Here is a 22,260-nt window from a genome sequence, read left to right on the forward strand (position 1 = left end):
CAATGTAAACAGATTAAATCGAACTGCTTGGGTCACCAGAAGGGACATTCCTTATTTCTTCTCCTTTCTGTTATACCTTCAGCGTCCCTCAGGCCCCTTTCCGATGTCAATCTTTATCATTGGGAATATCTTGGCAACTGATTGCTTGGGCCCTCTTGTAAACTAAATACCTTTTCTCATGTTCCCTCTCTCTTCTCAGCAGCCAGGCGTAAACTGCAGTAGTGAGCAGGGTGTGACCCTTACCTTGAGAGCCACATGGCTACTGACTGCAGCCATGGAATGAGTTAGGTCACCCACGGAGCCAGCAGGGACCTTCCCTCCAACCACCTTGGGCTGATTTTACCACTAACATCTGGTGGGTCCCTCCCCGACCCCAAGGGCTCTGCTCTTGTTGTGTACCCCACTCTGGGAAGAGGGAGACCCTGGGGCACCCACCTAATCAGCCACCAGGTAGGCCAGGGCTGGTGAGGCAGCAGGAGGTCAGGGATGGCATGGGTGGAGGCATTAGTCACTGGCACTGGCATGTAAGTTTTATCACTAATGAGTAATAGCCCATGAAATGGCAAGAAGATCAGCTAGATCGGGGGTTTAGTTGTTTCTTTTGAGATGGAGTCTCGCTCTGTCGCCCAGGCTGGAGTGTAGTGGTGTGATCTCGGCTCACTGCAACCTCCGCCTCCCGGGTTCAAACGATTCTCCTGCCTCAGCCTCCCGAGTAGCTGGGATTACAGGCACCCACCACCACGCCTGGCTAACTTTGTATTTTTAGTAGAGATGGGGTTTCACCATGTTGGTCAGGCTGGTCTTGAACTCCTGGCCTCAGGTGACTGGTCTGCCACGGCCTCCCAAAGTTCTGGGATTACAGGTGTGAGCCACCGTGCCTGGCCATTTTTTTTTTTTTTAATGACATAAAATCCCTGGTTCAAAAAAATGTTTTATCTGAAAGCCCACGATACAAAATGACTCGCAATAAAACTGCTCTGATCGCAGGATCTAGGTCCCTGGCCGCCTCCTAACTTCCACAGTGACATCTGACGGGGCACCAAGGAACACAGTTTGAAAACCATTAGCTCTCACTGAAGGCAAACTGGGGAAGTCTAAAGAGAGAGAATAACCTACCTAAGGTCACATGGTCGGTCAGCTAATGGCCGACAAGAGTCCGACATTTTCCCAGCACATGACTCTGCTTTACCCCATGTATTGGTCAGGTGTCAGTGTTCTGTGTTCTTAGAATGAGCAGGTCTTGGTCCTTACAATAGTAACTTTAAGCTTCCATATGAGGAAAAAGTTCCAAGAAAAAGGAAAATTATATTTTACCTGGCAAAACCGATTGTGTAGGGAATGGGGCCTCTCTATCTTAATCCAATTTAATAACATCCAGAGATGACTAGCGAAAGGAGTAACTTTTCCTGGCAACACTAGAAGCACTGGAGTGTTTAACTGCACAATTTTGGACATGACCATGGCAGCCACTAGCACTGGTGAGACAACAGGGCTCTGCAAACGGCTCTCTTGCGCAAAGCATGCCCACAGGGCACAGGTGGCCCTGTGTGGATGGAGGACACACCAGAAGAACGGGCTCTACACCCAGAGCCTTCTTTCCACCCTACTCCCTGCTTCCAAAATGCAATTGAGAACTGCATCTAATTAGTTACAAGAAACTGTTCGTTTTCTCCCGTGCCAGTCAATACTATGATGGCTTTAAATCAACTGCATCTAATCCTATATATACATCTCCAGGATGGAGCCTCCTCAAGATGTCCCATCAGTTTTGTTCATTTACTTCTATTCCTGAGATTCAGTTCTATGTCCTCTACTCCAACGAGACACGAGTCTATCAACAAAATAGCACTGGGAAAGAATTTCTAGTTTCTGACATTGAGACCTGGCTTCCAGTTTAAGCTCCTCCACTTCCAAGCTATGCAACCCTGGGCCAACCACTTAATCTCTCTGAGCTGCAGTTTCGTCACCTACAAAGCGAGAGGCAGGAATTGTGAAGATGACATAAAGCATGTGAAAGAACTTAAAAGTGCAAAGGACTATAAAAGTGTGAGTATCCATTCTATTACATCGTTTAATCAAGGGACCAGACACATTTGATTGCGTCATTTCAGAACTGCTCCTGGGAGCTCTGCTCTCTGGGCTCCTGCCCTCACGGTGCTGGGAATGAATGAATGCAGGGCTAGCTGCAAAGTGCATGGCTGCAGGTTTCCCAGAGCTGGTCCTCCCAGCCAGCCTCTCTTTTGGTGGTGTCTGGAGCAAAACAACACCATACAATAATCCTCCAGCAGTCAAGTGTAGAAAATTAAAAAGAGGGATCACTAATCTAGAAGGGAAAAGTTCTGATTTATTGCTCTAACCTCCCTTGTCATAACATGGCAGTTAACCAAAAACACCATTCTGTAGGATGAAGGGAGAGGAAATTTAGACTTGGACAGAAAACTCCAAAGGAAATTAAAGTGTTAGTGTGCTCTGAAAAGTAACTCTCCAAATATGCCACTGGCCACCGTGATATTTCCAGGCCTCCCTAGTGGCTTCCAGACCTAAAGTGATCAGCTCACTGCGTGGAGGCCTCTCCCAGCCGAGGGTGCTGCGGGCTTCCCGGGCTCGTTCAGCCTCTCACATCATCACTGTGCCAGGCGACAGTCAAACCGAAAACTGAGCTGACAAGTTCAGGAGATGCTGAATGAGGCAGAGGAGAACTCTTCTGACCCCAGCCAGTGGCTAATGAAGCCTGCGTGTGTCCCGGCGGCCGGGCTCTGCAGCAGCAGAGATGGGGGGCAGGGAAGTCTCCTTTGGTGGAGTTTTCTAAACGCACTTTCAGATAAAGGCCTTCTGTAAAGACCACAACAGCTGTGAACTCTGAACGTGGCCAACAGTCAAAGGATCGTATCTGGAGCAAGCGGACCCATTTTTAGAAACGCACATGAGGTGGTTACCCGTGGTGGCGCGGACCAGACTTACCTGATCTAAATCTCCTTTCTCCGTTGCCAGTTCCTCCGTCTCTGGTGCTGGCTCATCTTCCAGGAAGGGATTGGTAGATGGGGGTGGAGACTCAAGCTTTTTCTGCTAGGTAGAGACGAGAAAGAGAGTGTTTTCTGAGCGTGTTCAATAGCTTTCCCCATTGATCTGCTTTCTCCAGGTGTCTCCAACAGCTAGTCGTGCACTCTGATCTAATAACGAGCTGAGGCCACCCAGACCACGTTCTTACCTCCAGGCCTTCACGCTGCTTCCCGTCCTCCCGAAACCCCCCTGACCACCCTGCCCCAGCTCGAATCTGGCGAAAACGCTCACGCGTCCTCAGTCCTCACACCGGAACTCCGTTCTGCGGGAGTCTTTCCCACCAGTCAGGTTTGGGTCAGACGTCCCTGACACGTGTTCCCAAACCACGCTACATGCCCCTACCCAGGCATTTACTAAAATATGGCAGTCACCCATTATTTGTCTTTTCCCTTCTGGACTCCAGGATGCCAGAGATTATGTCTGTCTTGTTCCCCATCCCATCTCGGTGCCTGGCACGTAGCAGGGCCTCAGTAAACAGAAACGAATCAAAGTGCCAGACGGATTTCAATGCAAGAACAAACTACAAAGCTAATCTCATGTGTTCCAGATTAACAGACGTCTCTTCCCAAATAAGCCCCATTACAACCACCACAACAGAAATCTCCTTGAGAAAATCGACTTCTCAGTTTCCAAATATGACCACTATTTCAAAACACATCACTGAGTAGGAACCATGCGCCAGCGGGAAGGCTGCAGGCAGGAGGCGTGGTAGCTTAGCTCCAACCGTGCGGCGCTGGCCCTACCACCCAGCTTCCCTGAGCCTCAGTAACTTCATCTGCAGAATGCGGGTGCAATCACAGGACTATCTGGAGGATCAAATGTGAAACCCAGAAGCAGTACAGGATACATACAAGGGTCGCTGACGACGTTAATTCCAGTACAACTACAGAATCAAGGCAGCTCTCTGGAATTCCTTTACAGTTTTCACCTAGAGATGTTGTTTATGCCTGGGAGGCGAAGGCTTTAGCAGAAAGGAGGCCAAATGGACAAACAGAAAAGAGAGACTGCTTGGTGCTGGGGATGAGGGAATGGGGCAAGGCATGGCTCTCTGGAGACAAGAAGTTAATGGAGAGGGAGTTTCGAAATGTATTTGGTATTTTAGCCAACACCAGTGGGTCGACTTGAATTAATCCCTAAGCCAAAAGGGACAGCAGATGGACTATAGCATGAATAACTTTGCCAAGTGCCACGACACCATCTGAAGATATTACAAACAAAAAGTAAAACCAAAACTTACACAAAGTCTGGGCGCAGTGGCTCACGCCTGTAATCCCAGCACTTTGGGAGGCCGAGGCGGGCGGATCACTTGAGGTCAGGAGATCAAGACCAGCCTGGCCAACATGGTGAAAGCCTGTCTCTACTAAAAATACCAAAATTAGCAGCGTGGTGGCGGGTGCCTTAATCCCAGCTACTCAGGAGGCTGAGGCACAAGAATTGCTTGAACCCAGGAAGTGGAAGTTGCAGTGAGCTGAGACGGCACCACTACACTCTAGCCTGGGTGACAGAGCAAGACTCTGTCTCAAAAATAAATAAATAAATAAATACATAAATAAATAAATAAAATAACATAAATACCTTGCACAAAAACACTACACCTGCGTCTGGTTTTTGGTTTACAGTCATTTAAACTGCTTATTTGTTGGCCAAAACACTTGGATGCAATTGATGTGGACAGATACAGCCTCGGTGCACGACAAAGCCTTGTGGTGACGGCATTAGCTCGAGGTAATCAGTAGTAAGATGATGATTTTTGTGGTATCTTGGTGAGAAACAATATGGTCTAACACCCAAGCAAGTATTTCACATTTGCACACTCCAAACTTTGGCTTCTTTACCGAACATGAGAGAAAAAAATCCTTAAAAACTTACAGCTCTTTTTAGAATACAATATCTCCAAGCTTAAATTGTCTTCTTAAGGGCTGCTGATATTTTAGAGAGAGACAGGAATAGTAAGAAAGGGAATCTACCAAGCTTAATCTTCAACAACCGTAAAAAAATTAAGTTAGGTAACAGCATTAGCTTCCCGATTCCACTGGCTTAACAGCGGGCTCTGGGATGACGCTGATGAGCTGAGTCACTGTGATTCCAAGTCTTGGTCCCTTGTAGATGTGAAAAGCTAGTCGGCTAACTGAAGTTAAAAGTTTTGCTCAAAATCATTCAGTGACAGACACAGAATCTGAGTTTTTGAGCTAAATGCCCCTCATCTATTGCTAAGTCTATTGGGTTGATAACAGCACCTCACAATTACATAAAGGTGGGCCTCATTTTTAAAACGTAAGGTGTGATTGGAAATCATGGCAAACAGCAGATGTCAGTGAGGTGGACTGAGGATGTTCCTGGGCTTTACTCTCGCTGGCATAAAGCATCAAGAAAACGGAGAAGGTAGGAAGAAGTCACGGGCAGCACTGAAGAAGCAGGCACCATCTGAGGCAGGGTGAGCACGGGCCACTCGCTCAGTGTCACCATCGGGGGTAGGGTGAGTGCGGGCCAACCTCAGCCTCCCAAGTAGCTGGGACTACAGGTGCGCATCACCACACCCAACTAATTTTTGTATTTTTTGTAGAGATGGGGTTTTGCCATGTTGCCCGGGCTGGTCTCAAACTCCTGACCTGAAGCAATCCATCTGTCTCAGCCTCCCAAAGTGCTGGAATTACAGACGTGAGCCACCGTGCCCGGCCTCTATTAACATTCTGATGAAATGAGGGGAGTTGTGGACACCAAGGAGCTCCCAGCTCACTCATATGTGGCACATACTTTCCACATGTGGACCACGTTAGTACAGGAAAAGTGATTCATTCCTCCCCTCATCCACTCAACAAAGGGATATGCTGGGCCCTAGGAGTAGAGCAGTGAGAAAGCCAGGCCAGCCTCAGCCCTCATGGAGATTAGAGTCTGCTGGGGGAGACAGCCTTCAATCCAACAGTCACACAAACGGCGAGAAGGGCCACGAAGGAAAAGCGGTCATCATGGAAACGTGCAACAGAGGGCCGCAGGAGACTTCCCTAAAGAAAGGAGGTCTGAGCCAGAGCTGAAGGATGCCTCAGAGTTAAATATGTGAGGGGTGGAGGGCGGAGGGAACAGCATGTGTCTGCCACTCACTCGGCAATGATGTACTGGGCATCTACTCTGCTCCAGGCACTCTCGGGCGCACCAGGGATGCAAGTGAGGAAGACGGATTAGAGGTGGCGCTGCAGTGGTGAGAGGAAAACTCAGGGAGTGGGATGAGCTGGGGATGAGGGTGGGAAAGTGCGTCTACACGGAGTTGTCAGAAAAGGTCTCTGAGGAGATGACGGCTGAGCTGAGTAAGAAGGAACTGCTCAGGCAAAACCCAAGGAAAGGTGTTCTCAGCAGGGAGCCCTGGTGGAGATGCTGGAAAGCACTTGGTGAGTCTGAGGGACAGAAAGGAAGACGGGGGCCTGGGGTAAGAGGGGTGGGGCCTGGGGTAAGAGGGGTGGGGCCTGGGGTAAGAGGGGTGGGGCCTGGGGTAAGAGGGGTGGGGCCTGGGGTAAGAGGGGTGGGGCCTGGGGTAAGAGGGGTGGGGCCTGGGGTAAGAGGGGTGGGGCCTGGGGTAAGAGGGGTGGAGCCTGGGGTAAGAGGGGTGGGGCCTGGGGTAAGAGGGGGGCAGCAGCCCCGTCACGCGGCCTTTTGTGGGCCATGGTAAGGGTCGGTTTTCTTCTCACTGCAATTGGGCAGTCGCTGGTGGTTTTCAAGAGGGAAGTGATGTGATCTAACTTGGATTTTAAAAATAGTCCACTGCTGTGGGGGAACGGATTATAGTGACAGCAGGAAGCCCAATTTAAGAGGCTGCTACAGTGTTCCGGGAAAGGGCTGATGGGGAACCGGACTAAGCTGGTGATGGAGGACAGAAAAAAGCGTCCGTCAGATGTGGGGCATAGTTAGGAGGCAGAGCCAGGAGGCTTTGCTGAGAGTGAGAACGACGGTGAGGGAACGAAAGGAGTGAAGGGACACCCACTTTCTGGTCCAAGCAACTGCACAGCTGACAGTGCCTTAACTGAGATGGGGCACCCTCGTGTAGTGGCAAGGCACAGGCTCCGGATCTGACAGACCTGGGTTCGAGTCCAGGTTCCACCACCATGGGGTGTGCTGTTTAACTTCCAGCCTCAGTTCTCCTACCTGCAATGTGAAGGGACAGGAATACCCACCTCGTATGGCTGCCATGAGGATGGGATGAGGCGTGCGCGGCAGGAGTGAGCGCCACAGTCACGTGCCACACCATCATGTTTCCACCCATGACGGGCCACGGTACGACGGCGGTTCCACTAGATTATACTGGAGTCAGACGATGGAGTAGGCCGGGGTCTGCAACCCCTGGGCCACCAGTCCGCGGCCCATAAGGAAACCGAGCCACACATCACGAGGTGAGCAGCAGTGAGTGAGCATGACCGCCTGAGCTCCGCCTCCTGTCAGGTCTCAGGCAAACCCTGCTGTGAGCCGCTCATTGGAGGGGTCTGGGTTGCGCACTCCTTATGAGAATCCAATGCCTGATGATCTGAGGCAGAACAGTTTCATCTCGAAACCATCCCCCGATCCCCCTCCCCTAACTCCCACCCCCAGCCCCACCTGTGGAAAAACTGTCTTCCACAAAACCAGTCCCTGGTGCCAAAAAGGCTGGGGGCAGCTGGAGTAGGTTATAGCAGGCACACTCTACGAGGTTTGCACAGTGATGAAACTAACGATGCATTTCTCAGAACATATTCCTGCCGTTAAGCAATGCGTGACTGAATATACGCGGCAGCTTAACGTGCTGTTGGCACAGAGGGCGAGGCTCAGCAAGGGGGAGCTTTCAGCGGTAGCTAATAGGGTGAGCCAGGACATGAGGCATAACCGTTGTGCTTCTCTCAATACAGCAGCTCACAGAAGAGACAGACGCGGGCACGCAGCGTTAAAAGTCTCGTCAAAAGAATTTCTGTTAACCGTAAGTGGAACCTTGTCCCAACTATTTTGTCTCTTTGGGATCCCTCTAAGAAATGAAAGCAAAGGGCCCATCAACGTTGCACTTTCTAAGTGGAAAGGCACACTGAGCTGCTCCCTTCTTCCCTAGTCTGCAACCACGCACGTACCGCCCACCTCCCTACTGACAAAAGCCCCAAAACCCTCAGGTGTGGATACGCGTTCCCGCAGTTTGGGGGCTACATGACTGCTCGGATTAACTGCTCAGATGAAAGACAAGTCCTAGCAGGGAGCGCTCACTGCATAACGCAGCCGTCTGTGCCGAGAGCCATACAGATCACGCTTCTCAGGCTTGCTCTGCAGCGGTCACGGGCCACAGAGAATTACAACTGGGGGTTTAGGTTGTCAGTGACTCAATGACATATTTCATGAACTCTGAGGCTGCTAAATAAAGCCAAAAATTTTCCAAGACGTGAATGACTTTCCAATTTTGAAAGAATTCATTCTTTTTGCTATGATGACAGTTGATTTCAAGCTGATACAGGAAAGCAAAATTCTTCATATAGCAAGTTAATTCCTACTGATTAAATCACAGGGGATTCCCAGCACCTTCAAAACAGTTCAGGCCACAGGACAGTCAGGCTGTCTAATTCACTGTCAGGAAGGGAAAGTCTGGCTTCAGTCAGCTGTACATCCGTATCTCATCTGCCTACACAAATCCCTGTGTGAGGCCCTAGCTGGACACGTCCAATTATCAAAGAAGAAACTCTGAAATTTAAGACTCTCTTCCTTTCCCTAGAGCAGAAAGCTTTCACTTGTGAGATGAAAGTTCCTCAATGTCTGCATTTCTCATGCCATAAATGCTTTACTGCAGCCCAATTCCTAATTTGTCCTTAAAGAGATAACTGGGGGGCTTTGGTTGACAGTCCAGATTGCAAGCCCAGGGTACACACACCTGGCGTCCACCATTTCTGGGGCCACGCTCTTGCTACCGCCATGTCCACTGACATTGTGACAGTTATGTGCAGATTTCTCTCTCCTACTAGATCCTAAGTGCCTTCCCGATTCAATTTCTCATCTTTTCCAAGGCCCTGTACAAAGAGGAAGCTTGAAAGTCTCTGTGGGTAAATGCTGATAAGATGAAAGGCCCTCAGTACAATCCTCTTCAGAAACATGGGCAGCACTTTCTATTTTCTGTAAACAAAACAAAAAGCCTGTGCATATGTGCACAAGCATGCTTGCAGAAGAGCCAAAAATACACCCCGAAGTATTAAACAGTGTGGATACCTCTAGGGGGAGGGATATACAGTAGTTAAGAAGAGATGTTTATTTAAAATATTTTTTTCTATTTGAGTTTTTAATAGGCATGTATAGCTCCTTTTTCTTTTTCTTTTTTCTTTTTCTGAGACACAGCCTCACTCTTCCACCCAGGACGAAGTGCAGTGGTGCAGTCGCAGCTCACTGCAGTCTGGAACTCCTGGACTGAGGTGACTCTTGCACCTCAGCCTCCCGACAGCTGAGAATGCAGGTGCACACCACCATGCCCTGCTCGTTAAAATTTTTTTTTTTTTTTTTTTTTTTTTTTTGAGACAGAGTCTCGCTCTGTCGCCCAGGCTGGAGTGCAGTGGCCGGATCTCAGCTCACTGCAAGCTCCGCCTCCCGGGTTCACGCCATTCTCCCGCCTCAGCCTCCCGAGTAGCTGGGACTACAGGCGCCCGCCACCTCGCCCGGCTAGTTTTTTTTTTGTATTTCTTAATAGAGACGGGGTTTCACCGTGTTAGCCAGGATGGTCTCGATCTCCTGACCTCATGATTCGCCCGTCTCGGCCTCCCAAAGTGCTGGGATTACAGGCTTGAGCCACCGCGCCCGGCCCAAAATTTTTTTTTTGTAGAGACAGGGTCTTCGTGGCCCAGGCTGGTCTCAAACTCCTGGCCGTAGAGATTTGCCCGCCTCGGCCTCCCAAAGTGCTGGGATTTTAGGCATGAGCCATTATGCCTGGCCCACTGCTGATTTTTTTTTTTTTTTTTTTTGTAGACAGAATATTTATCTGAAGAGAAAAGATGATTTATAACTAAACTCATACACTATTTTCTAAAGCCCTTAATTCTAAATTGTGATGTAATTCATATAACATAAAATTCAACATTTTAAAGTGATTTACTATTCAGTGGTTTTAGGACATTCACAAGGTCGTGAAACCATCACCACCAATTCCGGAACATTTTTCACCCCCAAAAGCAACCCTTACCCGTTCCTGGGAAGCTGTTACTTCCCAGTCTTCCCCTTCCCAGCCCCATCTGCCTCTACGGATTTGCCTCTTTGGATATTTCATGTAGATGGAATCATATTATGTGTGACGTCTGTGTCTGGTTTCTTTCACTCGGCACGGTATGTTCAAGGTTCACCCAGCTTAGGGCACACATCAGCACTTCATTCCTTTTATGACTGAATAATATTCCACTGTACGGAGAATATTTGGTTATTCCTTGTCTGTTGATGTTTCTACCTTTTGGCTATTGGGAATAGTGCTACCATGAACATTTGTGTAGGACGTACAAACATATGTTTTTAATTCCCTTGGGCATATACTTAGAAGTAGAAATGTGTAATTAAAAATAAAAGAATTTGGATTGCTTTGCTTTTTCTATTTGGCAGAGCTACCCCTTCATACTAGGCATGGCACACTGACACTGTGAGATGCACTGAAACAAGGAGGCACCACTTCTTCTCGCTCTTAATTACATTTGGAAGAACAGAAAGGAAGATGAACAGAAAGAAGTTTAAAGCAGAGGCTGAAACTTGAAAATGCTCACAACTTCACCGGATAATTCCACTAGTGTCGTAAGAAAATAATCTCACTCCTTTGGGTAAGAGACAGCGAAGAGGAGAGAAGAGAGAAGAGAAAAGACGAAAAACATAATCTCAAAAGTATATAAAATTAGTAGACAAAAATATTCATATAGCCCTATTTATAAAAGTGAGAAAAAACTAAGGGTCCTTTGAGAAAAGAATAATTGGGGAAATTACTGAGTATCTACAGAATAAACTCTTTCTGTGGTTGAGAAAGAACTTAAGCTGTGACATATGAAGCATATTTTCATATGTGTGTGTGAATTAACACAGAAATTAACTCAAAATAGATCAAAGATATAACTCAAAATGGATGGAAGATATAAATGTAGCAGCTGAAACTATAAAACTCTTAGGAGGAAACCTAGGTAAGTCTTTGTAGCCTTGGATTACGTAATAGTTTCTTGGATATGACACTAAAACACAAGCAAGAACAAAAAGATAATTAACCTTCATCAAAACTGAAATCCTGTGAAATGACTATCTAGAGAGTGAAAACAACCCACAGATGGGAGAAAACATTTGCAAATCATATGTCTGATATACGACAGAATATATAAAGAAGTTAGAAAGGCCGGGCATGGTGGCTCATGCCTATAATCCCAGCACTATGGAAGTGGTATTCACACAGTGAAAACCTGCACAGATACAGCGGTATTCACGCAGTGAAAAGGCGGAAACCACCTGAATGTCCACCGGCTGATGAAGAGACAACAGTATGTGCATCACCCACACAATGGTGCAGTATTCAGCCATCAAAATGCGGCGCTGACACACGCCACAACATGGGTTAGGCTCGCTATGTACATCACCCACACAATGGTGCACTATTCGGCCATCAAAATGCAACGCTGACACACGCCACCACATGGGTTAGGCTCGCTATGTACATCACCCACACAATGGTGCACTATTCAGCCATCAAAATGCAGCGCTGACACACGCCACAACATGGGTAAGGCTTGCAGACACTGTCTAGAGGCAGGGAAGGCAGACACAAAAACCAGGCATTGTAGCATTTATGTGAAGTGTCCAGAACAGGCATCCATAAAGACAAAAGTCGATTCCTAATTGTCCAGGGCTGGGGAAAGAGAACTTGAAGGTCCTGCCTGCTAAGGAGGGATTTCCTCTGGGGTAACAGGAATGTTCTGGACTTGCACAGCTGGGATCGTGGCATCATCTTGTGAATATATGAAAATCAACTGAACTGTATATTTTAAACAATAAATTTCATGTGACATTTTGTGACATGAGTTACATCTCAATTTTAAAAACAAAATAAGCAGAGAAAAATGTATTTAAAGAATACAATTTCAACTGTGTAAAATGCATAGAAAGAATATACCCAAATCCTCATCTCTGATTTGGATGACTTTTTTTCCCTGCTTCTCTATTCTCGCCTATACTTTCCAAATTTTCTATCCTGATCCTGTATTCTTCTCTTCTCAGAAACAAAAGTTAATCGTCCCTCAGGATATTATTCAAATGGAAGAATACACTTCTTTAGCACCAGTAAAGTATCCATAAAATATTTTCCAACACTGAAGGGAGTGCATCAGGTGGGGGAAGCTGTCGCTGTCAGAGACCGACATCCTCAAGCCGTGGCAGAGCTGGGAAACCTGCCCCCTTCCTCACACAGCCTCCCTCACGCAGGTATTAAGCTGCCAGAAGGCCAAGGCGTAGAGTGAAACACGCCGGGTGGGCTTTCATGAGTCGTGAGCCTTTTACATACGCTCTTATGCTCAAATTGCACGGTTGACAATTATACCTATCTAGCTTCTGTCTTTACAACGTAAGTATACATGTATATTAAAATGACCCCTATAAGCCAAAGGACAAGTCTCTTTCAAAAGGCAACGTATGCAATGGTCAGGAGGAAGGGAAATCCAGCTGCATAAAATGGGAAAATTTTTTATTTTATTTAAAAAAAAAAAACGTCCAGTGAAGCAGTTATAAAAACCTAATCCGATCTACTCTGCTTCCAGCAGAAGGCTGAATGTAATTTGTTCACCTTGAATCTAATCATCAAGTCACTAACAATGCATATGGATACAGTTACGTCATAGCCAGACATTCTCTTTTAATTTCAAGGCATTTTAATTTACAGACTATCTTGAATTCCTCCTAAAGGGTCAGAAGTTGAGGCAACTGGGAAAAGCACAGGCAGCTCACCTCCTCCGGTAATAGTCACAGCACAGGACATCGTAAAACTGGTCAAGTACGGTAAAAGCAACAAACCCTGTCCCTGAGGCTCTTTCAGTCTAAAGTTCTATCAGATGTTGAAGTCACAGCTCTTGAAAAAGAGCAAAGGATGATGGGTCAGGAGGCGCTGAGCTGTGGTGGGTCTTCCTGGCGAGCTGGCCACACCCTCAAGCTCATCCTCACTGTTTCACTGTCGCCAAGGACTGGAGAGGTCCTGACTGATACAGTGAGGGCGGCGGTGGGGGCAGCGTGGGGATGAGGTATGGCCTGGGAGGGGCAGCAAGGGAGAGTCTCTGGACATTTTGGCTCCTTAGCTGACATCACCTGTTTCGTGGCACCTTTCTGAGGAATTCAGCAACTTTCTATAAAATTTGGCATATATCAAAAGGTATCAAGATATACCTTGGTTCATTTCATAATTTATTCTGGTATTTTGAAACAAAATGGTAGCCAAAAAGGACTTTCCAAAGAGTGTATCCTGAAAGCAAGGTAGCATGGGGAAGGGACCAGGGGCCAGGGAGCAGCAAATCTCCAGGCAGGGCCCCCAGCAGCTAGACCGGGGGTCAGGACAGCTGGAACTCCCGGCCTTGCCCAGGCTGCTTTGTGTTGGGAGCATGGTCGGTAGCCACGATTAATTCATCAGGGTCCCTGCCATTGAGGGTCGCAGAATAAAGGTGAAGAAGGTTGTGCAAGGCCCACAGTGAGATGATGGTGGGGACCAGGCCCAGTGTGAACATCACCTAGAGCCACAGCCTTCACGTCTCCTCACAGCAGAGCTGCAGTGAACCGATTCCTCAAGGCCCGGCCCACCTGGATGAAGTGGCCACAGGGCTTCTGTTGCCTCCTAGAAACTTATCTTTAAGAGAAAATCCTTGAAGGATATCGGACAGCCCTTGTCAGGAATTGGAATGCAGAATAATCGCCAGGTCGTGATACCTGACACAAAGAATAGGGTCTGGAGGACGAGGTTGAATTAAAGAAGTTGAAGGGTTTAGAGGAGTCTGTGGCGAGGAGAGCTGACAGCTGACTCAATAGAGAGGGAAAGAAAGAACTCATGGTACTCATCGGGCTTTCCCGGCTACAGATTTATAACCTGACACTCTGCAAACTTGATAGGAGACGAGAGCAACTGAACAATGAAGAGGGGATGCCTTACAGACCGGTTCTGCCAAAACATTTCAAATATGAACACCAAAAAGGAAGGACCTGGGGGAAAAGGCTCAAGTGCTCCTAGCTGACCCCTGACCACCACCCCAGAGCACCACCTCGGCCAGGAGACACCGGGCTCTGGTCCAGGAGCTGGGCTCTGGCTGAGCGAGTTCAGGCCTGAGCCACCAGTACCCCCAGCCCTGTCCTCCCAGGACAGAAGGTGGCTGACAGTTGGCCAACTGCCGCTCTGACAGGCCTGTACCTGTATTTTTCAATACAGCATTGTCTTTGCGAACTTGAGTAAGCTCCTTCAGTTTTTCACGGTCTCTACGTGGTTACCCTGTTCAGCAGCCTCAGCCTGTCCAGGAGGGCCTTCCCTGCCCTCGTTCCCTGCCCTCGTTCCCTTAGCGCTTTTGGCCTTTGGGGGATTTTTCCTCAGACAGGTCCTGGGACAGACCCAGGTTCACAGGCTACCCTGGTCCTCGGATACAACAGGGCCATTTGCTCCTCCATGGTCCTATAGCTCCCTAAATGTAAAAGAAAAATCACCAGGACGTAGGGCCCAGCCAGAGAGCGTGAAGAATGGCACAAAACTAGGGCTTGGCAAGAACGTCATTCAAGCATCCTTCACTGGGACCTATTTCCCATCCGGTTATCTGGATTACCAGCTCACAGAGCCTGTCCTGACGCTCTCCGGACCCTGCCCAGCCAGAGGCCATGGGAGCTCAGGGGGCTACTCCCAGGTGGGGCCTGTGCTCAATGCTGAAACCTCACGCTTGTCCCGGCAGACCTCTGTAGGGCTGAATCCAGTGCCGCACATATCTGTACTTGAAACCAGGCAGAAGCATGGCTTGGGAAGGTCCGAGAGGACAGCCAGCAAGAGGAAATCAGGAGGTTGCTAAAGCCAACCTTGTACTTCTCAGGAGAAACGCACGATTCCTTCAGTGGGATCTCTGTTCCCTACTTCCTTATCTTTTTCTTTTTTTTTTTGAGATGGTCTCACTTTGTCACCCAGGTTGGAGTGCAGTAGTGCAATCTCAATTCATTGCAACCTCTGCCTCCTGGGCTAAAGCAATCCTCCTGTCTCAGCCTCTCGGGTAGCTAGGACTATAGGGGTACACCATCATGCCCTGCTAAAATTTCCCTGGTAGCTGGGACTACAGGCATACACCATCATGCCCTGCTAAAATTTCCCAGGTAGCTGGGACTACAGGCATGTCCCACCACACCCTGTTAATATTTCCCAGGTAGCTGGGACTACAGGCATGCCCCACCATGCCCCGCGAATATTTCTCGGGTAGCTGGGACTACAGGCGTGCACCACCACACCTGTTAATGTTTCCCGGGTAGCTGGGACTACGGGCATGCACAACCACACCCCGCTAGTATTTCCCGGGTAGCTGGGACTACAGGCGTGCACCACCATGCCCCGCTAATACTTCCTTTTCTGACCTGCACTTTCTTTAAGGCTATTTTCATCTGGTTTGTGACCGTTTTCCCCCTTGTTACTAAAAAGAAATCAATATTGAACATTAGTCAGCAAGCAGAGAAGTATACATATTTTTGATGTGCCAACTAGGAAGAAAGAGTATTTTGTGGTTTCAGTTGCATTTTATTTTAACAAAGTCATGAGTGAGCCCACGTAGGCAGGACCTTGTGGTCTGGCCTCAAAATTGGGTTGCTGCCACCACCACTCTGCAGTCCATTGCCTGAAAGACCAGCCCGATTCACCTGCGCCACCTACTCTGAGGCTGGCCTCGTGGGACAAAGAGAGAATTCCACTGAAGTCTCAGGGTTTTAGGACCAGAAGGGTAGGAGCTAGAGAAGGTGACAAAGGTGAAGGGGGAACAAGTGAGTGGGACTCCAGGTCCAAGTCCCAGCCTGGCCCCTGCTTCAATCACAGTAGCTCAGTTTCATGTTTTTACACATTAGCTCCGTGGCCTAGGGTAAGTTTCAAATGAGTATAGCACCTACTTCCTATGGCTGATGAAGCAGAGTGACTGACTGTAGGTAAACGCACTCAGTATACTGTGGGTCACCAAGTGGATGTTCAAAGCACGGTAGCTATTGTGTTCGGATTCTACATTCGATTTTTTTTTTTTTTTGAGATGGAGTCTCGCCCTGTCGCCCAGGCTGGAATGCAGTGGTGCAATCTTGGCAGGCACCCACCACCACACCTGGCTAATTTTTTGTAGTTTTAGTCGTGATAGCCACGCTGCTCTCAAACTCCTGACCATAAGTGATCTTCCCACCTCAGCTTCTCAAAGTGCTGGGATTATGGGCATGAGCCACCGCACCCAGGCTCTACATTAGATTTTGTTACAAGAAAGGATCTGGAAATCACTGATTTGGCCCATCTCTCTCATTTTAAAACAATTGAAAAATAACGTTGTTAAAGTACACATAAAGTATGTAAATGCATTTGTATAAGAAAATTTCCAAAAAACTATACCAGAGTAAATGGAAAAAAATATTTCTTTGCTTCTCTACATACTCTCACTCCAACTTTCTTCCTGAGAGACATCCACTGTTACCATTTCCAGACCTCTTTCTTACACATTTACGCACATAAACATGCTTTTTACTTTTTCCATAAAAGACATTATACCTCCCAAAGTGCTGGGATGACAGGCGTGAGCTGCCGTATCCGGCCCCCATTCCACCACTTTTAAACTGTGTGTAGCATCTCACGGCATGGATGCACCGTAATTTATTTAACCATTCTTCAATAATAAACATTACAGACATATCCAAGTCTTTTGCTTTTAAGGCTGAGTTCACCTCTTTCTTTGTGCATCTTCCTCTACATGTACAGATTTTTTTAGACTTCCGGTTTAGATGTAACATTGTTGTTTGATAGGACACGCATATTTACATTTCTGAAAGTTCTGATAATGACAATTTATGCACCAAAAAAGTATCAAGCTGTATATTAGCACTAAAATCCTGTACTGTTAGTCTTTTTGTAAACCTGATTTTTTTTCTTTTTGTAAACCTGATGTAGGAAAAATATGCTGTTTTCTTTTTTTTCATGTTTATTAGCCAACTGAATTTCTTCAGTGAATCGTCTGTTTGACTCTGTATTCATTTTTCAAATGGGTTGTCTTTTCCTTACTGATTTTCAGGAGTTCTTTATATGTGCTAGGTATTAATTGTTTGTGTCATACAGCTTAAACTGTTTTTTTGTTTTTTTTTTTATTTATTTATTTATTTATTTATTTTTTTGAGACAGAGTCTCGCTCTGTCGCCCGGGCTGGAGTGCAGTGGCCAGATCTCGGCTCACTGCAATCTCCGCCTCCCGGATTCACGCCATTCTCCTGCCTTAGCCTCCCGAGTAGCTGGGACTACAGGTGCCCGCCACCTCGCCTGGCTAGTTTTTTGTATTTTTTAATAGAGAGACGGGGTTTCACCGTGTTAGCCAGGATGGTCTCGATCTCCTGACCTCGTGATCCGCCCGTCTCGGCCTCCTAAAGTGCTGGGATTACAGGCTTGAGCCACCGTGCCCGGCCAGCTTAAACTGTTTTTTAATCCCTTGATTGTTTCTGGTCTCTTTTTCCAAAAGAATTTTGTTCTCTTTATGTTGTCAAACCTTTCAGCACTTTTCTTCATGGCTTTTGGGTTTTATGTCTTATATAGTCTCACTAATATTCTGTTATTAAATTATAGGCAGGCATGGTAGCTCACACCTGGAATCCCAGCACTTTGGGAGGCCAAGGTGGTGGGCAGATCACCTGAGGTCAGGAGTTTGAGACCAGTCTGACCAACATGGTGAAACCCCGTCTCTACTGAAAATACAAAAATTAGCCAGGTGTGGTGGCATGCACCTGTAATCCCAGCTACCCGGGAGGCTGAGGCAGGAGAATCGCTTGAACCCAGGAGGCGGAGGTTGTAGTGAGCCGAGATCGTACCAGTGCCCTCCAGCCTGGGTGACAGAGCAAGACTCTGTCTAAAAAACAAAATGATAAATAAATAAATAAATAAATAAAGGATAGTCCTTTCTTCTCATTTAACAGGGAAGGCAGTTCACTACGTTACAGTGGAATCGGGATTAGGCCACGCATCTTCTCTCTCGATTGCAGGTCCAAGGACTTTTCTACTAAATCACATTGCTTCTCTATTGTTACCAGCAGTTAAAAAAACCCAAAATCTAACTTAAAAGAAAATTCAAAGGTATGATTCTCTCAACGTGGATATCTTCTTCCCTCCCTCCTTTCTTCTTTCCCTTTCCATTCCTGCCTGCATGGGTTCTGTGTATACTCTGCACGACTCGAGGAGACAGATGAGCCAGCTACAATTTCTGCATTCAAGGAGCTCAATGTCTACGCATATGTAATGATGCAAACAGAAATGACCATAGAACATAGTCACTTGGTTTCCCAGTGGATAGGAAATCTGAAGATAGCATATTGATGTGTTAGCAGGGAGTCTGGACCTCCAAAAAGAGGTTTACTCCTTTCTCTTTCTTTATTTTAGAGATAGGGTGTCACTATGTTACCAATCATAGCTCACTGCAGCCTCAACTCCTGGGCTGAAGTGATCCTCCCGCCTCGGCCTCCCAAGTCACTGGGAGTAAGGGGTGCACCCGACTATTTTTTTTTTTTTTTTTAATTTTTTGTAGCAATGAGGTCTCGCTATGTTGCCCAGGCTGGTCTCGAACTCCTGGTCTCAAGCAATCCCGCCTCGGCCTGCCAAAGTGCTGGGATTACCAGTGTGAGTCACTGCATCAAGCCAAAAAGAAGAGGTTTCCAGAGAGAAAATTTGGACTTGGTCTTTGACTACACAGAGACAAACGTTTAACCGGCACTACTATGTTCCACCTTTCCAATGGAGGCGTGTAGTCCCCAGGCCTGTATACCTGGCTTTGGGGTTTACAGAGACTCATTGACCTAGTTTGCTCACCAGAGATGTTAAAAGGTAAACCCTAAAGTAAAAACATATCCTAATTGTAACCAAATCTGACAGCTGATAAAGTAATAAGGTATTTGTGACCGAGTAAGGCCTCTGACCCACAAAATTACTAGTCGGTAAAACGGGATCAATACTTAGGAAAAACGATGACAGGGCATTCTAGAAACATGAGGTACTGCATCACAGACAAATGATAAATCCACACAGAGTGCTCTCTATCATCACTGTTCCCAGCAGCTCAGAGAAATCACGGCAGTGAGGGAGTACGCACCGAAGCCACTGGACAGAGTCACCACACAGTGAACACTGAATCCCAACCACCCAACCCCCTGATTTCACCTGGCAGCCCCCTAGGGAAGGTCTTACCAGGCTCCCATCAGTCAGGGTGCAGCCAGAGAAGCGTTTTGCGAGAAACCCCTCAAAGTTAGTTGTTCTTTGAATAGCAAAAAGAAGCAATTTCACTTCAATTTCCTTCGCTCTGGTACGCATAATCTTGGCAAGTTCCGTCCTTCAAAACAAAGAGATAAGAATACTATCAAACAAACTGCTCATTCATTCAAGAGAAGACAAAGTAAATGGCCTTAACTTATATTCAGGAAAAAAAAAACGTACGTAGTCATTTCAAACCTTGAGGTCTGTTACCAGCTTAGTCTAAAATCTAGAGAGTAGAAATACATGTTCTAAACAAGAATTTTAAGGTGAAATTATCCACCAGGCAAAAAAAATCAGGGGTTATGGATTTTATATATATATTATTTGTTTGTTTGTTTTTGAGATGGAGTCTCCCTCTGTCACCCAGGCTGGAGTGCAGTGGTGTGATCACTGCAACCTCCACCTCCTGGGTTCAAATGATTCTTTTTTTTTGTATTTTTAGTAGAGATGGGCTTTCACCATGTTGGCCAGGCTGGTCTCAAACTCCTGATCTCAGGCGATCTGCCCGCCTCGGCCTCCCAAAGTGCTGGGATGACAGGCAGGAGCCACCAGTAATTTGTTTTCACGGTTACTACATTGCCTGTATCTTTGAACTGTTGAAGAATTGGATAATAATACATATGGAGCACTTAGTTTTTTATTAGTGTATATATCCTATATAATTTCACAAGTCATTAATTACTGAATTATAATCCCCTGTCTCTTCCTAAGGGCCCAGTAATCATCTCTTCAACTGGATGGCGTAAGTCCTGGAAACATGCCAGGGACAGGATCGCTGCGGGAAAAGTGACAAGCACGCTTAGCTGGTCCCTGCCCAAGAAGCGCCGGTGCAGCTCACTCAGACGTTCCGTCTCAGACGCTCAGTTGCTGGTGAACAGGGACGTGCGAGTTCTTAGTAAGGACTAAGCTATCATCTTCCCACACAAATCAATGATGAAATCAAACAAAGAGTCTCTGAGTTTATTTAAGAATGATGTATCTGTAGGATTTTAGCCAAAATTCTAACAATAGAAACTTGGCAGCAACACTGCCATTAGCCAAGACAGCAATGGCAGGTACTGGCGCTCACAGAGACGTGCTGGCTCTGGCACACGTCCAGTCTCTCCCAGGCTCCATTTCTCACTGAGCCGGTTTGCACGTCTGCTGAACTGTAGGCTAAAAGGAATGAGCTAACAGTTTCTTAAGGAACTCACTCTTTATTTTGTTAACTGGGATTTAGAAGGTGACAATCTCAACTGATCTTAAACCAAGGCTAAAAGGTTCTCTAAATCTACAGGAGTCAATGTGTTTCTTTTCCTTTCTTTCTTTTCTTTTCCCTTTTCCCTTCCACTCTCCCTCCCTCCCTTCCTTCCTCACTTCCTTCCTTCTCTCTCTCTCTTTCTCTCTCTCTCTCTCTCTCTCTTTTTTTTTTGAGACAGGGTCTCCCTCTGTCACCCAGGGCTGGAGTGCAATGGCACGATCATGGCCTACTGCAGCCTCGACCTCCTGGACTCAAGCAATCCTCCCACCTCAGCCTCTCTAGTAGCTGGGAATACAGGTGCTTGCCACCATGACCAGCTAATTTTTGCATTTTTTGCAGAGATGGGGTTTTGCCATGTTGCCCAGGCTTGTCTCAAACTCCTAGGCTCACATGATCCACCTGCCTTGGCCTCCCAAAGTGCTAGGCATAAACCACTAAGCTTGGCCCAACGTGTTTCTTAGAACAACAGCCACATAGAATGGAGCTGAGAGCACCTGCACTTGCAGCTACTTGGATGGCTGAAGCAGGAGGGCTGCCTGAGCCCAGGAGTTCAAGGCTGGGGTGTGCTATCACCATGCCTGTGAATAGCCACTGTACTCCAGCCTGGGCAACACCGCAAGACTCCCATCTCTTAAAACAACAACAAAAAAGCCACACAGAATGAACACCAAGTGTGAATACTACCATGAACTATGGACTATCACCCTGGGTGATGATGATGTGTTCGTGTAGCTTCATCAGCTGTGACAAATATACCCCTCTGGTGGAAGGTGCTGACCATGGGGAGACTATGCACATGGGGCAGGGAGCACCTGGGAACTCTCTGTATCTTCTGCTCAATTCTGCTGGGAACCTCAAATTGCTCTAAAAAATGAAATCTATTTTAAGAAAAGCCAATATCCCTTAAAACACTTGTCCCCCACGATGTGTTTAAAACAACGCAATTTGACTATATCTTCCATGATTTTAACAAAAAGACCACCATGAATTCTGGGAAGGTGGCTGAGTTATGCTTAGATATGGGCTTTTTTTTCTCTTTTTCACCTGGCATTAGATATAACTGTGCACCACTGCGGAAAAATACATAACTAATACGAACCAGTTACCAACACTGTTGTAGTGTAGCTGCAAACAAAGAATTAAAAGGAGTTCAAGACCAGCCTGAACAACATAGCAAACTCTTGTCTCTACAAAAAATACACACACAAAAATTAGCCGGTGTGGTGGCACACACCTGCGATCTCAGCTACTCCGGAGGCTGAGGTGGGAGAATCACTTGAGCCTGGGAGGTTAAGGCTGCTGTGAGGCGTGATCACACCACTACACTCCAGTCTGGGTGACAGAGTGAGACCCCGTCTCAAAAAAAAAAAAAAAGTCTGACTCTGGCTTTAGCTTTGTCATAGATATACTGATTTAACCTTCCTGGGCTTTAGTTTTTTTAATATAAACAGACTATCTGTCCTTGGGCTACACACATGGATAATGTAGACAGGATGAATGAAAGAAGG

The 22,260-nt window shown here is 46.9% G+C and overlaps 1 protein-coding gene and 1 long non-coding RNA gene across 9 annotated transcripts in view; one reads left to right on the plus strand and one right to left on the minus strand.

The window, feature by feature from the left end:
• The window catches only part of VPS53 (VPS53 subunit of GARP complex), a 168,772-nt gene that overhangs the window by 69,651 nt on the left and 76,861 nt on the right, over positions 1 to 22,260 (minus strand). For 4 of the 8 annotated variants that reach the window (XR_012425080.1, XM_015437417.4, XM_005582408.5 and 1 more), the window contains 2 exons: positions 19,447 to 19,588; positions 2,962 to 3,063 (listed from right to left, as the gene is read on the minus strand). Coding sequence is in view for 5 of the 8 variants with exons in the window: in XM_015437417.4 (XP_015292903.2) it covers positions 2,962 to 3,063; positions 19,447 to 19,588 (244 nt within the window). In the remaining 3 variants the exon portion in view is untranslated. Of the gene's footprint in view, positions 1 to 2,961; positions 3,067 to 7,223; positions 7,470 to 19,446; positions 19,589 to 22,260 lie in introns of those variants that run through there. The other 4 variants (XR_012425079.1, XM_005582410.5, XM_005582407.5 and 1 more) reach the window with 2 other exon arrangements.
• LOC135967829 (uncharacterized) lies at positions 7,075 to 20,357 on the plus strand. Its single transcript, XR_010582098.2, has 3 exons — positions 7,075 to 7,439; positions 7,929 to 7,996; positions 20,224 to 20,357. It is a non-coding gene; the product is annotated as an uncharacterized lncRNA (long non-coding RNA).

The sequence above is a fragment of the Macaca fascicularis genome, chromosome 16 (genome assembly GCF_037993035.2).
Source record: "Macaca fascicularis isolate 582-1 chromosome 16, T2T-MFA8v1.1".
Taxonomy (NCBI): Eukaryota; Metazoa; Chordata; class Mammalia; order Primates; family Cercopithecidae; genus Macaca; species Macaca fascicularis.